The 15,811-nt window shown below is 46.0% G+C and overlaps 1 protein-coding gene across 6 annotated transcripts in view; it reads right to left on the reverse strand.

Moving 5' to 3' along the window:
* The window catches only part of KDM2B (lysine demethylase 2B), a 125,478-nt gene that overhangs the window by 44,575 nt on the left and 65,092 nt on the right, over nt 1-15,811 (reverse strand). For all 6 annotated transcript variants that reach the window (XM_029922929.1, XM_029922930.1, XM_029922933.1 and 3 more), the window contains one exon: nt 3,137-3,223. In XM_029922929.1, the coding sequence (XP_029778789.1) occupies nt 3,137-3,223 (87 nt within the window). The remainder of the gene's footprint in view (nt 1-3,136; nt 3,224-15,811) is intronic.

Consider the following 15,811-nt stretch of genomic DNA (forward strand, 5'->3'; position numbering starts at 1 on the left):
TGTGACTCCTAGGCATCTACCCAAGAGAAATGAAAACACGCGTCCCCACAAAAACTTGTGCATGAATGTTCCTGGCATCATTGTTCACAACAGCCAGAAGACAGGGAGAGCCTAAAGGTCCAGCAAGTAGGGAAGGGATGAACAAAGTGTGGTCTACACACACAATGGAATATTATTTAGCCATAAACAGAAATGCAATACCGACAGATGCTACTGTGTGAGTGAAGCTTAAAAGCATTATACTAAGTGAAAAAAGCCAGTCACAAAAGGTCAAGTATTGGATAATTCCATTTACATGAAATGTCCAGAAGAGGCAAATCCATAGAGACCGAAGGCAGATTAGTGGTTGTCAGAGGCTGGGGGAGGGGCAGATTGGGGGGTTGAGGACTGGCAGCTGATGGGCTTTCTTGCAGAGGGCATGAAAATGTTCTAAAATTAGAGGGTGGAGCTAGCTGGACGACGCTCTGAGTATACAAATATACCAAAAAGTGAGTTGTACACGTTAAGTGGGAGCAAACTGTATTTGTTTTATTATAAGGTGTTCAAAAAAAAGAAAGACTGGTACCCTCAAAGTATTGTTTTTTTTAGTTTGTTAAATCTCGAATGTTCTCTCTCCAACCAGCCTAAAGGCTCCAGTCTCTCCCCTCCCCCCAGATCTGATACCGGCCACGCGACCTTGTGTATAGACCCGCGTTTATACACCAATCCTCCACAAAAATCTTAGATAAGGACTACGCCCCCCAGAAGCCTGCTTCCTGTTTCCAGCCCTTTGGAGGAAAAGGGCAGAGGCTTGATTTTTTTTTTTTTTTTAATGCCTATAAGCCTCTCAGGAGTAAACGGAGGGTCTCATGCACAAAGGAGAAGACGTATCAGTGATCCTGAAGTGATTTCCCCCAGAGAAGCTCATTTGGACCCCTCCACTAATTCTGAGATTCCAGGGGGTCACGGCAAGTTTGTTTTTTAACAGCCCCTGCTCTGTAAACCCGAATCCCTCCCCTAGAGCAATTCCTCAGCTGGGAGGGGGGCGGGCAGTGAGGCAAAGCCACCGTTTCCTCTAGAAGCTCAGAGCAGCCGTGGGGCCGGGCTGGGCTGTTGCAAGGTGCTATGTTTGCAAGTACAGCTTGTGGTCTGAGCAGTGGCGGTTGGGTTTACTGCCCACGTAGGGGAAAGTGAACATTAAAACCCCACACGCTTCCATGGATCGGGCAACTAACGGCAGAAACCATGAAGGTGAATCCTTTTTCATTTCTACTGCCACCTAAATTCCCACTAAGCTTCAAATAGAATTAGAATTCAATACCCACAAGTAATAGGGACCCTTTTCCTCAGAAATTCAACATTTAGGAATATACCCTAAGGAGATAATCACAAAAGTAGAAAGAATGACCTAAGAACATCACTGTCCAATAGAAATATAAAGTGAACCACACATGTATTTTTACATATTTTTTGTAGCCATATTTAAAAAGGCAAAAAGAAAAAAGGTAAAATTAACATTAATAATCCATTTTGTTTAACCAATATATCCAAAATATTATCGTTTCAACTAGAGTTGCCAGATTTAACAAATAAAAATACAGGACACCCAGTTAAATTTCAGATCAATGATGAATAGTCTTTTTAGTATAAGTATATCCCATGTGATATGTGGGCTATATTACACTTAAAGATTTATTTGTTGTTTTCCTGAAATTCAAATTTAAATGAGCATCCTTTCTAAAATCTGGCAACCCTATTTTTAACATTCAATCAATATAAAAAACAAATTAATGAGTCATTTTACAGTGTTCTTTTTTACACAAAGTCTTTGAAATCTGTTGTGTATGTTATACTTCTGACACATCTCAATTTGGGCTTGCCAGATTTCAAGTGCTCCATAGTCATGCCGCTGGCAGCTACTATCTTGGACAAAACAGATCTAGAATGTTCCTCTCAATGTTTCTTATTACAGCAAAAAAAAAAAAAAAACCACAAGCAAACCAGAAATTGTCAAAACACACATCAACAAACAGGCTGCTTAAGTCACAACAAACATTTAAGGAACACTAACCACTGGCCAATCCTTGTCCTAAGACCACTGCATGCATTATTCTATTTTTTTTAATAATTAGCCAGAAGCAAATTCAACAATGCATTATCTCATCTAATGGTCACAACCACCATTTAGAGTCGGCGCTGGGATAACCCTTTTTTACAGACGAGGAAAGGAAGGAGCCAGGGAGCTTCTAAAACTTGCTCAACAAAGCGGTGAGTGAGTGTCAGCACACGCGTGGGCTGACACACGCATGGGCTGACACACGCGTGGCCCCTCCAGCACACGCTTCGGGAGAAGTCACACCAAAACGTTACTGGTCTTCTCTGCGTGGTGGACTCTGAGCTGGACGCTGCTTCACAGTCCGGACCCTCCTGTCACACAGACCGATCACCCTGCCCTTCGTTCTGCCAGGTGCCCTCACAAGTGATTTTACTTTCTAGGCCTCAGTTTCCTCATCTGTAAAATGAGAGTCACAAGTGTCTGCCCCACAGGGTTGCTGGGAGTCTAAAGAAGATAAAGGGTGCAGAGGACGAGGTTAAGTCCTCAGTGACAGTTCCTGCCCTCTCCTATTTGATTAGACTTTTTCATGTTGAGCATCACTAAGTTTTACACAGAGAAAAAAAGTTACTTTCAAAAAAAGTGGAAACAGTCCTTGAAGCAACTGAGGAAAAAGAGAAGGAGGGAGGGAGGGAGGGAGGGAGGGAGGGAGGGAAGGAGGGAAGGAAGGAAGGAAGGAAAGAAGGAAGGAAGGAAGGAAGGAAGGAAAAGAGGAAGGAAGGAAGGAAGGAAAGGAGGAAGGGAGGGAGAGAAAGGGAAGAAGGGAAAGAAGTCACAGAAGGAAAGGGAAAGGTGAGCCATCACTTCCCCATGGTTTTCTGAGTGACCACCAGGGGGCACTGCCTGCAGGTCCCATAGCTAGGGAAAATGATCCCTTTCAAAAAACAAAAACTTGCGATAGACAAGACAAAACACCGAAAACATTCATCTTAACTGGGGTGACGTCTGCCAGGAGTCCCCACTGAAAAGCTGCCCACATTCATCTTACAGGAGATGTGAAAGGCAGTGGAAATGGTCCCCAGCTGCGGGCGATCTGCGTCTTACCTTTGGAGTCTTCTTTGGCCAAGTGACTACAGGGACCCCAGTGATGGCCAGACTGGGGTCATCGTCTGCATGCTCCTTCAGGACATTCTGTGGCCAAACAAAGGAGCCATATTAGCCCGGAGGAGAGGGAAGGTCTCGGAAGGGGGCTGAGACCGGACCTAACCCAGCAGAAGACTGCTTGGCCTCTGCAGAGTCACCCACCACCCACGCACTCAGTAGAAACCCCGCCACCAGGGTCCCTGAGAGGCCACAAGACATGCTGCATCCCCCTTTCCAAAAATAATGTTCGATAAGCAAATCGCTCGCCTCCCTATGACTTCCATGAGCGTGTCACTCGCTGACCACATCTATAACACCACACATTTGTCCATAGCATCAGGGCCACTCATATACCACCTCATTCAGTCCTTACCAAGTACCCTGGGAGCGGGCTGGGCAGGGTCCTAAGATGCTCTACTGTACAAAAACTCAACTATGTATGCGGAGAAACAAAAAAGCAACACTGGCCAAGAGGCCTTGACCCCTGTGAGCCCTCTTTTCTTCCATCAGCCAGCAGCCAGTCAGGCGTGTTCTAACCCCGGTGTGTGAAGGCACATCACTGTTTGTCAAAACACAGGCTTACGTGAACACAGGCAGATACTTAATCTGGTTTAATCAAGGATGGAGTCACATGGCCACAAATGCCCGCAGAAAAGGGGGCTGTGACAGACATACTGGGCTGGGCAAGGGTCTCCCACGAGGTGCTCTGTGTTCCCATCTTTGTAGGTGGACTGAAGGCTTTTCAAAGGTCATTCTGACTCCACCAGATTTTGGCCTTATGTGGTGACTGATTTAGAACCCCATCCAGGTGTAAGAGGCTACTCCACGGAATTATCCCTAACTCATAGGCGTGGCAATCAAGGTTCAGAAAGATCCAAAGGCCTTGGAGGCTAACCCAGAGCAGGAGGGCAGAACCCCTGAACCTCATTTTCTGGCTCCAGACTTCCTGCCTCACAACCACTCCACGCATGGGTTTTTTGGTTGCATCCGAAACACACCATGAAAAAGCCTTTTGGGAGAGACACAGATCTGTCACTGGCCTCTTCTGACCCTGACCATTAATTTTTGGATTGTACAAAAGCATTCCTGCAGGGACATTGAAAAGCAGAGAAAGTTGCACAGGAGAACTTAACAGGAAGAACAGAAGAGCTCAAAAGAAAAATGTAGGAAAAGATTATTTTAACTCACTATCCCTGTCTACCCACCAAAAATGAATCCAACTCACTGCTAATTTATTCTATCTACTGTCTTAGTTTTCCTTGTGATCCTTTGGTTGCCAGATTTTTCAAAATGTACCTAATATCCCAAATCCACCTGGTTGCCAGATTTTTCAAAATGTGTCTAATTTTACCCCAAATCCACCTGTGCCTAATACCTCAAATCTACCTCCTCTGCCCATGGGAGGTGGCAAACAGGACAGTGATCAAGGATCAGACTCAGGGCTACCTACGTTCAATTCTCAGCCCCTAGAGCCTTCTCCAAGCCCAGCATCAATGTCACTGATTTAGAAATGCTGGGTTTTTACATTTTTTAACGCTTATTTGTTTTTTGAGAGAGAGAGAGAGACAGAGTGCAAGCCGGGGACGGGCAGAGAGGGGGAGACACAGAATCCGGAGCAGGCTCCAGGCTCTGAGGCATCAGCACAGAGCTCGATGCAGGACTCGAACTCACGAACCGTGAGATCATTACTCAAGCCTAAGTCGACACTTAACCAACTGAGCCATGCAGGCACCCCTATAAATGCTGTTTATAAATATCTTGTTTCACTGCTATATCCCTAACCTTACACAATGACTTATAGTAAACCTCCAGTAAATAACATAAAAAATAAATAAGACTAAAAATCCCCAAAGAGGGACTTTCTACAAAATCCCTGACCAGTACTCCTCATATCTGTCAAGGTCAACAGAAAAATCTGAGAAACCGTCACAGCGGAGAGGAACCTGAGACATGACAATTACATACATACAAGTATCCTCAGTGGGATCCTGAAACAGATAAAGGACATTTGGTAAAAATTGAGGAAATGTGAATAAACTATAGACTTTAGTTAGTAATAATGTACCAATATTGGTTTTAATTGTAACCAATATACTCCACAGATGTACCATGTTAATAACAGAGGAAACTGGAGGGGGTGGCTAGTAAATGGAAACTCTCTATACCATCTGCTAAGTTTTTCTGTCAATCTGACACCATTTTGAAACATAAAGTGCTATCATAAAAAGCAATCTTTAAAACGCCAACCAGGGGTGCCTGGGTGGCTCAGTTGGTTAAGCCTCCGACTTCGGCTCAGGTCAGATCTCACATTCGTGGGTTCGAGCCCCACATCAGGCTCTGTGTTGGCAGCTTAGAGCCTGGAGCCTGCTTCCGGTTCGGTGTCTCCTTCTCTCTCTGCCCCTCCCCCTCTCATGCTCTGTCTCTCTCTGGATCAAAAATAAATAAAACATTAAAAAAAAAATTAAAAATAAATAAAAATAAAAATAAAATGCCAATCAGACAGTAGTAATAGCTACCATAAAGGAAAACAGAATAATTAGGCTGCCAAGCTTTCCAACATGTATGAGAGTATTTAAAAAGAAATACAACAAGAGCATGAGGCTGGCTGCCAGCAGAGCGTGCAACTCTTGATATCAGGGCTGTAAGTTCAAGCCCCATGCTGGGTGTAGAGATTACTTAAAAATAAAATCAAAGAAAAGAAAGGGAAGGAAGGAATGGAAGGAAGGAAGGAATACAGGCAGCCTGGGTGACTGAGTCGGTTAAGCATCCGACTTTGGCTCAGGTCATGATCTCGCAGTTGGTGGGTTCAAGCCCTGCCTTGGGCTCTGTGCTGACAGCTCAGAACCAGGAGCCTGCTTCAGATTTTGTTTTCCCTCTTTCTCTGCCCCTCCCCACTGGTGCTCTGTCTCTCTCCTTCAAAAATAAACATTAAAAAAAAATAAAAGAGAAACACAACAGAAGGGAGCCAAGAATACAAGCATTATTCAACACACATGCAAACTTCACAAGTGGCGTGAAAGAGGCTATGGAAAGTTGGGGACAGTGGGAGCGATTCGTGCCTGGGGGGATGAGCATTTCATCACTGATGTTAAGAATTGCCAGTTCCCAATGATGATAAAAAGAACCCAATTTTTGATCAGTTTTGGTTTTTAATTAAATGGACCGCAGACCCTGCACCCTAGTGGGTCATTGCCACTGCCCCTTCTGTGCGTGGTCCACTGCTCAGGGTAGGTGGGGCTGGCTCGGGGAGGGGTGAGATGGAAACATCGGGAGGCAGGCACCACACACTTTGCTGAATGGATGTGGGAGCACAGGATATACGGCGTGTTTGCTCCGTGTTGGGCAGTCACAAACCTCCCATATCCACTCACTCACCCGGGCCTCTTGACCACACTGTGCGATGGACCGCCATCATTTCCTGATGCGAACCCCAGGCGTTAGCGGGTGAAGGAACTGTCCAAGACCACTCGGCCACTAAGAGGGAGACCCCTCCACTCTACAGCCTGCGCTCTGACCACGGTATTACTCAACCTGTCCTTAAAAAAACAGGCAGCCACGTTGCTAGCAGCATTGCTCACAACAGCCAAACGACACTTGGAAACAACCCAAGTGTCCTTCCAGGGATGGATAAATAAATAGTATGTGGTCTGTCCACACCATGGAGTATTATTCAGCCTGAAAAGCGGTAGTTGTGACACCTGCCGCAATACGGATGGACTGGGAGGACCCCCTGCTGAGTGAAATAAGCCCGACGCAAAAAGCCAAACAGTGGGTAATTCCACTTCCATGCGGGGCCTAAAGGAGTCAAGTTCATACAAGCACAAAATGGAGTGGCGGTTGCCAGGGGCTGAGGGAGAAGCAGGGAGTCCTTTAATCCCGTCTTGATGTCTCCACAGCAGTGTCCATGTACTTCATGCCACTGAATTTGACACTTTGAAAATGATTAAAATGGTAGGTTTTATGTTATGTATAATTTACCACAACTTTTAATTTCTCACAGTGTCTTATTTTATTTAAGTAATCTCTACACCCACCATGGGGCTCGAACCCATAACCCCAAGATTAAGAGTTGCCTACTTTTCTGACTGAGCCAACCAGATGCCCCTACCGAAATTATTTATTTATTTTTAAATTATTTTTTTCTAAATGTTTATTTTTAAGAGAGAGAAAAAGAGCAGGGGACAGAGAAGCCAAAGCAGGCTTTATGCTGCTCAGTGTGGGGCTTGAACCCACAAAGCGTGAGCAGAGTCAGGCGCTTAGCTGACTGAGCCACCCAGGCGCCCCACAGGTTTTTTAAAAAAAGAGGAAAGAATAGGGCATAGTAGTCCCTCCCTGAGGAATAGATTCAGAGGTTCTAGAAAGTACACATAATGTCTTGCTAGTTAAGCTGTTACTATTATGCCTGCAACAACACTGATCAGAAGATCTGGGTTCAAGTTCTACAACATCAGAGTGTGTGACCTTGAGGAAGCCACAGCTCAGAACAGGGATATCTAACCTTGGTTTTATGCCATAAAGCTAGATGCGATTTTGCTACCATTCTTAGGAGCATTTGTTGAGTGTTTGCTCTGGACTAATCTTCTCTGTGGGATGGGGCTGATCCTCCCCATTTCACAAAAGCAGAAACTGAAGTTCAGAGAGGCCAAATGACTTGCCCATGGTCACACAGTTGGGAGGTAGTAGAATCTGACACTGACCAGGCCCATCTAACTACAAGCCCAGGTAGTTATAGCGGTGATAAACACTGAGAAACCCATTCCAGCAATCTCTAGAGCTGACCTATAGCTCATTCATGAAAAATGCAACACCTAGGTGACAATCTGGGCTCATAGTCACCATTTGATTAACAAATACAGAAGTGAGTCATTCTTGCCTATTCCTTGCAAGTTAAGATCAAGAACTAATTCAGTCAATAACTCCTCTACAAAGCATTTTGCGAACTTGGCCCCAATCACAGAAGAGACACAGATGCCCACTGTGGGCCCAAACAAGCACAAAATTTCACTGACATTTCATGGTTCTTTATAATCCTCTGAGGGGCACCCGGGTGGCCAAGTCAGTTGAGCCTCTGACTCTTGATTTTAGCTCAGGTCATGATCTCACGGTTTGTGGAGCCGGCTTGGGAATCTCTCCCTCTCCCTCTGCACCTCCTGTGCACATGCATGCTCTCTCTCTCTAAATAAAGAAATAAACTTAAAAATAATAATAATAACCCTATGAATGTCACACCCTCCTCCACAAGACATCAGGGTTCTGTGGGGTTTTTTAATAATATTTCCCTACCACCAGGGGGATCTGGGTGGCTCAGTCGGTTGAGCGTCCAACTTCAGCTCAGGTCATGATCTCACGGCTTGTGAGTTCGAGCCCCACATTGGGCTCTATGCTGACAGCTCAGAGCCTGGAGCCTGCTTCGAATTCTGTATCTCCCTATCTCTCTGTCCCTATCCTGCTTACACTCTGTCTCTCATAAATGAATAGATATTTAAAAAAAAAAAAGATTGTCTAGGAAGATGCTCTGTGTTTAGGTAAAACACAGATATATATATGTTGCAGTAGGGGGCTCATTACTTCCACAGGACTTCCTGCCCTCTTGCCCCAGTCGCAAACCCAGGCTGGGGTAACGAACTCAGATGCTTCCGGGAACCAAGCAGACAAAATGCAAGATGTCAACAAATGAGAGCACCGGACAGTGGTGGGGTCTACCCAAACTGGAGGCCACGGGCCCAGCTTCAAGAGGGCAGATGCTACTCAGTTCCAACTACTACCTCTTGTGGACATGAAAGCCCCACCAGATCTCTGATTGTTTTCAGAAGAAACCAAAGATTCAGAGTTTTATCTGAAATCACTTAAAGGTTGGCAACTGACTAAAAATTTTAAAAATAAGACAAAAACAAAAATAAAAAAACAACTGTGAGCCAAACAGGATCTGTGGGCCAGTTTGGGCCAAGGGCCACCAATATACAAATGCTACTCTGACTGAAAACAATGTCCATTCGCCTTGGTTTTCTCGGAGTTTCTTTCTGAACTGTCATTTCAATATCAAACTGGGATAGATCACTCACAAGGAAAGTGAGGCCTCTTTAGAGGAATGTCTGGTTATAAAAAGCTATGACTGGAGGTGTAAGTATTATTAATAACTAAAAATACATTAGCAACAATAAATAATAATTAAAAATTAATAGAGACCTCCCCAAGTACCCTTGAGCAGGCGGCTCACGCCCCTCTCACTGCAGGAAGCAGTTCCCCTCCATGGCCCTCAGTAGCCACCAGGGGGCGCTCGGGGTTCTGTCCTCAGAGAAGTATTTTCATTAGCATGGGACAGGCTATTGGAAAAGGAGATTGTTCTAATTGGAGATTCCCTCTCTGAGAAATAAATTGTGCAGAAGAAACTCCTGTCATTGGCTTCCCTGGGCTCTGCCAGAATTTATACACTCCTTGGGGCTCTAGGAAGCAGAGACTACGTAATACCAGCCCAGGGCCCTTTGGGTTACACCCTATAAACCTTCCAAACAGGAAAGCCTAGAGATTGTGGAGGTGAGGGGACGCCTGGGTGGCTTAGTAAATTAAGCATCCCACTCTTGATTTCGACTCAAGTCATAATCCCAGGGTTGTGGGATTGAGCCCGGCGTCAGGCTCTGTGCTAAGCATGGAGCCTGCTTGGGATTCCCTCTCCCTCTCTCCCCCACTTGTGCGTCTGTGCACACAATAAATACACAAATAAATAAATAAGAGAAAAACTGGCACGCCTGGGTGGCTCAGTCAGTTAGGTATCCAACTTTAGCTCATGGTTTGTGAGTTCCAACTTCACGGTCTCATGGTTTGTGAGTTTGAGCCCTGTGTTGGGCTCTATGCTGATAGCTCAGAACCTGAAGCCTGCTTTGGATTCTGTGTCTCCCTCCCTCTCTCCCCCTCCCCCACTCACACTCTGTCTCTGACTCTCAAAATTTAAATTTAAATTAAATTTAAATTCAAATTTTAAAATTTGAAGAAAAGAGAGAGACAGAGACAGAAAGATTGAGGACACCAGAGGTCCTTTCTCCTGGAAACTACCCTGCTTTTGACCTAACAAGATGACCACAGATATCAGATGTGCAGGGCCTCTGTTCCCTGTTACTCCATCTCTCTCAGCGAGTTTAATTGGTTAACAATGGATTCAGTCCCCACTGTTCCCTAGGGTGGGGTGTTAACCATAATTAATGACAATAAAGCAGAGGCAGGCATCGGGAAAGAATCACAGGGTAAAAGGGGGGTAACAAGGCCTGGAGCAGGTCCAGCACTGCTCTGGGGAACCTAGTGGACTAAAGGGTCCTCCACTTGCCACAGGAACTGGGCTTCAATGTACCTTGAGCCTCCCAAGATCCCTGCCTCTGCCCCGGCCCGACTATCATGTGCCCACCTGTAAAAACCCATCTGTGCCATATCTCCCAGACAGGTATGTTCAAATCCTCATCCCTAGGACCTGTGAACGTGACCGGACTTGGAAAAAGGGTCTTTGCACATGTAACTGTTTAAGGCTATCCAGATGAAATAATTTTGGATTTGGGATGCGCCCTCAATCCTATGACTGGTGTCTTCATAAGAGAAAGAAGAGGGGGATGTGAACAGAGACACAAGGAAAAAGGCTGTGGAAAGACAGAGGCAGCGAGAAGCCAAAGAACATCAGGAACAACTAGAAGCTGGAAGAGTAAGTAAGAACCCCCTGCTGGAGCCTTCCCAGGGGGTGGACCAGACTGGGAGAGAAGAAATTGTTCTTGTTCTAAGCCACCAAGTTTGGGGGCTCCTGGGTGGCTGAGTCGGTTAGGCGTCGACTCTAGATTTTGGCTCAGGTCATGACCTCACAGTTTGTGAGTTCGAGCCCCACCCGCACTGAGCTCTGTGCTGACAGTGCAGAGCCTGCTTGGGATTCTCTGTCTTCCTCTCTCTGCCCCTCCCCTGCTCATGCTCTCTCAAAAATCAATAAATAGGGGCGCCTGGGTGGCTCAGTCGGTTAAGGGTCCGACTTTGGCTCAAGTCATGATCTAACAGTCCGTGGGTTCGAGCCCCGTGTTGGGCTCTGTACTCACAGCTCAGAGCCTGGAGCCTCCTAATTCTGTGTCTCCCTTTCTCTCTGCCTCACCCCTGCTGACTCTCTGTCTCTCTCAAAATAAAATAAAGACATAAAAGCTTTAAATAAATAAATAAGAAAACAAACAAACATACATACCTACATTTTTTAAAAAGCCACCAAGTTTGTAATTAATTTGTTATGGCTGCAAGAGCCAACCATCACACCACACCTGCCATAGCACACTGTGGCTAGAAGCCTCTTAGCTGCATGGTTTGGGCAGGTCACCACACCTCTCTGAGTCTCAGTTTCTCCATCTAAGAAATGGGATGATAACAGTCCCCACCTTGCCAGGCTGTGGCGAGGATCACAATGCATGGAAGGTACCGGGTACGCAGTAAACGCTTAACAACTTTTGCCTGACCTCTTTTGGCTTATGTCCCATTTCCTGCTGGAATACATTGTCCCTGTCCTCTGCCTGCATAATTCCACCACTTCACAAGTTCTAAGCACAGAGAAATGTAAAAGTGTATTTAGTTGGAAGTACAGCCTAAAAGCTGACTGGGCTGCCTCATTAGGAGGGATAATAATGTGATTCAGGTGCCCACAAGTTAACTTTAGGCCAAAAAAAAAACCCCGACTTACATGGATCAACCTACCCATTTTTCAGGTCTAGGGTTTGCCCAGGTGTCTGGAACTCGGGTGTCTGGCCCTTTCCTGTTCTCCTCTGTCCCCCCGAGGTGGTACCAGCAGAGAACTCGGGGTAGTGGTTTGTCATCACACTGGGAGATGGGTAGGTGAGAGGCCGGTCTCGTTCACCTTTGTACGACCTCTATCCCCTCCCTGCCCAACAAAAACACACAACACACGGCTCAGCAGTCCGTCCAGCCCCCAACAGGAGAGCCTGAGCAGCTCCTGGAGGCCAGCTCCGCGGCCTCGCTCAGTCTGATTCTGCAGTTCCTTCTCTGTCTCCGGGCCAAGCTGGGGCGGGAGGAAGCCAAGCTCCAGACCTCTCACTGGCTTCCTGCTTTTTGGCTCTTTTGAAGCACGTGTGGGGGTGGGGTGGTGGTAAATTAAAAGGCCAAGAGTGCCAGAGGTCTGGGCTCTACACCTTACTAGTCCGCACAACACCAAGGAGGGGGGAGGGGCTTAAACATGGGGAGGACGGATGACCCCGAGTGAGAAAGTTCCATGGTCATGGGTTTCACAAACTCACACTCGACCCTAAATGGGCCTGTGTTTTCATTCCACAGTGTCTGGAATAATAAGTCATTATAATAACAATAGTAGTGATAATAAATCAGCCCCAGTTTACTGAGCACTTAAAGGCTCCGTACTATTTAAGGCTTTATGTATGTTGCCTCGCTGAATTTGATGAGGCTGGAATTCTTACTCTCCCCGTTTTATCACATTCCCCAAGAGCGTTCTGCTAGTTCATGGATGGCACATGGGATTCAGCCTGAGCCCAGAAACTTTGGTCTTAAAAGATAATACCTGTTAGAATAATGTACTTTTAATTTACAATTACTTTCTTTCCTCTGAGGGTTTCGATGAAAGAACAATAGAATTAATTTCTTTCATGTCAAAATAAATATATATTTAATATATATATATTTAACACCTAAAAACAATGGCCCCTTTCTGTCTCTTTCAGCCCGTTAATTCCATGCAGCCCCACAATCCTATGTAATAAGAAAGGTGGGGGGCGCCTGGGTGGCTCAGTCAGTTGAGCGTCCAGCTTCAGCTCAGGTCATGATCTCACGGTTCATGGGTTCGAGCCCCACGTCGGGCTCTATGCTGACAGCTCAGAGCCTGAACCCTGCTTCAGATTCTGTGTCTCCCTCTCTCTCTGACCCTCCCCCTGCTCATGCTGTCTCTGTCTCACAAAAATAAAAAAATATATTAAAAAATTTTTTTAAATAAGAAAGGTGGTTGTCTATAGAGATGTCCTTTGTCATCCAAGTTGACAGTCTGGCAGCTGGGGGGGGGGGCTGGTATTATTTTAATTAACAATAACAGCTGCAGAATAACCTCTCAATGGGGTAAGGGACCAAGATCCTCCCACCTCCAACCTCACTGGTCACCACCCACTTAGACCCGAACCTTTCACAACCCTGCAATGCACCGGTAATTTTAGTCACTGACAGTCAACCTGAGGAGTAGACCTGCCCGCCAATAGCACATGCCTTCCTTCCCTCCCACCAGGAACCACGGCTCTCTCTCCCTGAGTTCCAGTTGAAAGTGCAGATTCTTCTAGAAGGAACAGCATCCAGGGCAACTCCTGTCTTACTGTGGGCAACCCAAGATGAAGAGAAAAAGATGACACAGTGGCTTGAAGAGCATGCCGCTCAAAATGCATGTACAAACCTCAGAACGTGACTTTATTGGGAAATGGCGTCTTTGCAGATGTAATCATGTTAAGATGAGATCATAGTGGATGACAGTGGGACCTAATCCAATGACTGATGTCCTTAGAAGAGAAGACATACAGAGAAGACAAACAGCCATGCGAAGAATGGAGGCAGGGATTGAAGTGATCTAGCGACAAGCCAAGGAGTGCCGAAGACCGGCAGCAGCCACAAGAAGCTGGGAAAGACGAGGAAGGACTCTTCCTCCCCTAGAGTCCTCAGAGGAAAAGCATGGCCTTGATTTCTGACTTCCAGCCTCCAGAACCATGAGAGAGTGAGTTTCTGCTGTCTTAAGCCAGTCTGTGGTTCTTTGTTAACGGCAGGTCCTAGGAAACGCACACAGATGGATGTTAACCTGGAAGATGGAAGTAGGGGGAGCTGAGAGGAGGGGGAGCTGGGGAAGGGTGAGAGCTGGCCCAAGCCCGCCTGGCTCTCCTTGGACTCTGACCTAAGAAGATGTAATTTTCCTCCACGAGTTTACTAGGAGGGAGCCCTAGGCGTTCATTACCTCACTGTCACTCAAAATAATTCAGTGACGCAGGTCCGTGTTGTCATCCACATTTTACAGTGAAGATGCTCACGTTTCAACTGGTGTAGGCCTTCAAAACGGCCAAGGACCTAAAGAATCCGGTCCCCCCAAGACAAAGCCCAGCAGTCCAACATCCTTGTTTTACACGCAGGTGAACGGAAGGGTGGAGTGACTTGCAGCAAGCGGCAAAGAATAGGAACGGAAACAGAACTCAAGGGTCTCGGGTCCTAATTTTTCACTCTCCCCATTATGCACAGGCCAATAGCCCAACTCCGGCAAAGTATCTTGAAGAAGGAAGTCGCTAAAGTATCTCAGTGCCAAATCCCACAGATTTCACAAACCCGGGGAAAGGAAATGGCTTTCTCAGTTTGATTTTACAAGATGCTGGAATCTCCTTTCTTTTCACAACTTAAATGAAGGTAGGGTGGTCATTCTGGTTTGAATCTAAATCCAGACCCCCTCAAGGCAAGTTTTCAAGGTACAATTGAGCTCACTCAGACCTGCTGAAACCACAGGGTTGCCCAAGGGCAAACTCAACTTTCAAAAGTTCCACCCACAAAAAGAGCAAGCTAGACTTTCAGGAAGACACAAAAAAGAAAGCTTACTTAAGGGACAAAAGCAAGTTGCTTTTGCAATTTGCCATCTAATTATTTTTTAATTTTTTTTAATCTTTTTTATTTATTTTTGAGAGACAGAGAGAGACAGTGTGAGCAGGGGACGGTCAGAGAGAGAGGGAGATACAGAATCTGAAGCAGGCTCCAGGCTCTGAGCTAGCAGTCAGCACAGAGCCCGACGCGAGGCTCGAACCCACAAACTGTGAGATCTGACCTGAGCCGAAGCCGGACGCTTAACCGACTGAGCCACCCAGGCGCCCCTGATTTTTTTAAATTATGTATACATGGGGGGGAGGCCTAAACTCCAGAGATATATTTAGCAGATGAGTAACAGGGGGGTTACCTCCAAGTGGGAGAGCTGAGGAGGGACACATTTTTTCTAGCCTCGAGCCTATAATGTTTAATTTTTCTTACATTTATCATGGAACACTTGAAACTTTTACCGAAACGAAATATCCAGACTAGGTAAATCCATAAAGACAAGAAGCAGATGAGGAGAGGGGGAAAGTGGGGAGTGACAGCTGGTGGGGACAGAGTTCTGTCTGGAATGTTGAAAATGTCCTGAACTACACACAGGTAGTGGCTGCACAATATTATGAATGTGCTTAAAGTCACTAAACTATACACTTTAAAACGGTTAAGATGGGGCGCCTGGCTGGCTCAGTCAGTGGAGCATGGGACTCTTGATCTTGGGGCTGTGAGTTTGAGCCCCACATTGGGTGCACGGATTACTTTAAAATAGGGGCGCCTGGGTGGCTCAGTTGGTTAAATGTCCGACTCAGGCTCAGGTCATGATCTCGTGGCTTGTGGGTTCAAGCCCCGTATCAGGCTCTGTGCTGACAGACAGTTAGCTCAGAGCCTGGAGACTGTCTTTGGATTCTGTGTCTCCCTCTCTGACCCTCCCCTGCTCATGCTGTGTGTATCTCTCTCTCAAAAATAAATAAAAAAGCATAAAAAATATATATTAAAAATTTCTTTAATAAAAAAATATTGGAGCGCCTGGGTGGTTCGATCAGTTAAGCATCTAACTTCAGCTCAGGT

The sequence above is a fragment of the Suricata suricatta genome, chromosome 14, assembly GCF_006229205.1.
Source record: "Suricata suricatta isolate VVHF042 chromosome 14, meerkat_22Aug2017_6uvM2_HiC, whole genome shotgun sequence".
Taxonomy (NCBI): Eukaryota; Metazoa; Chordata; class Mammalia; order Carnivora; family Herpestidae; genus Suricata; species Suricata suricatta.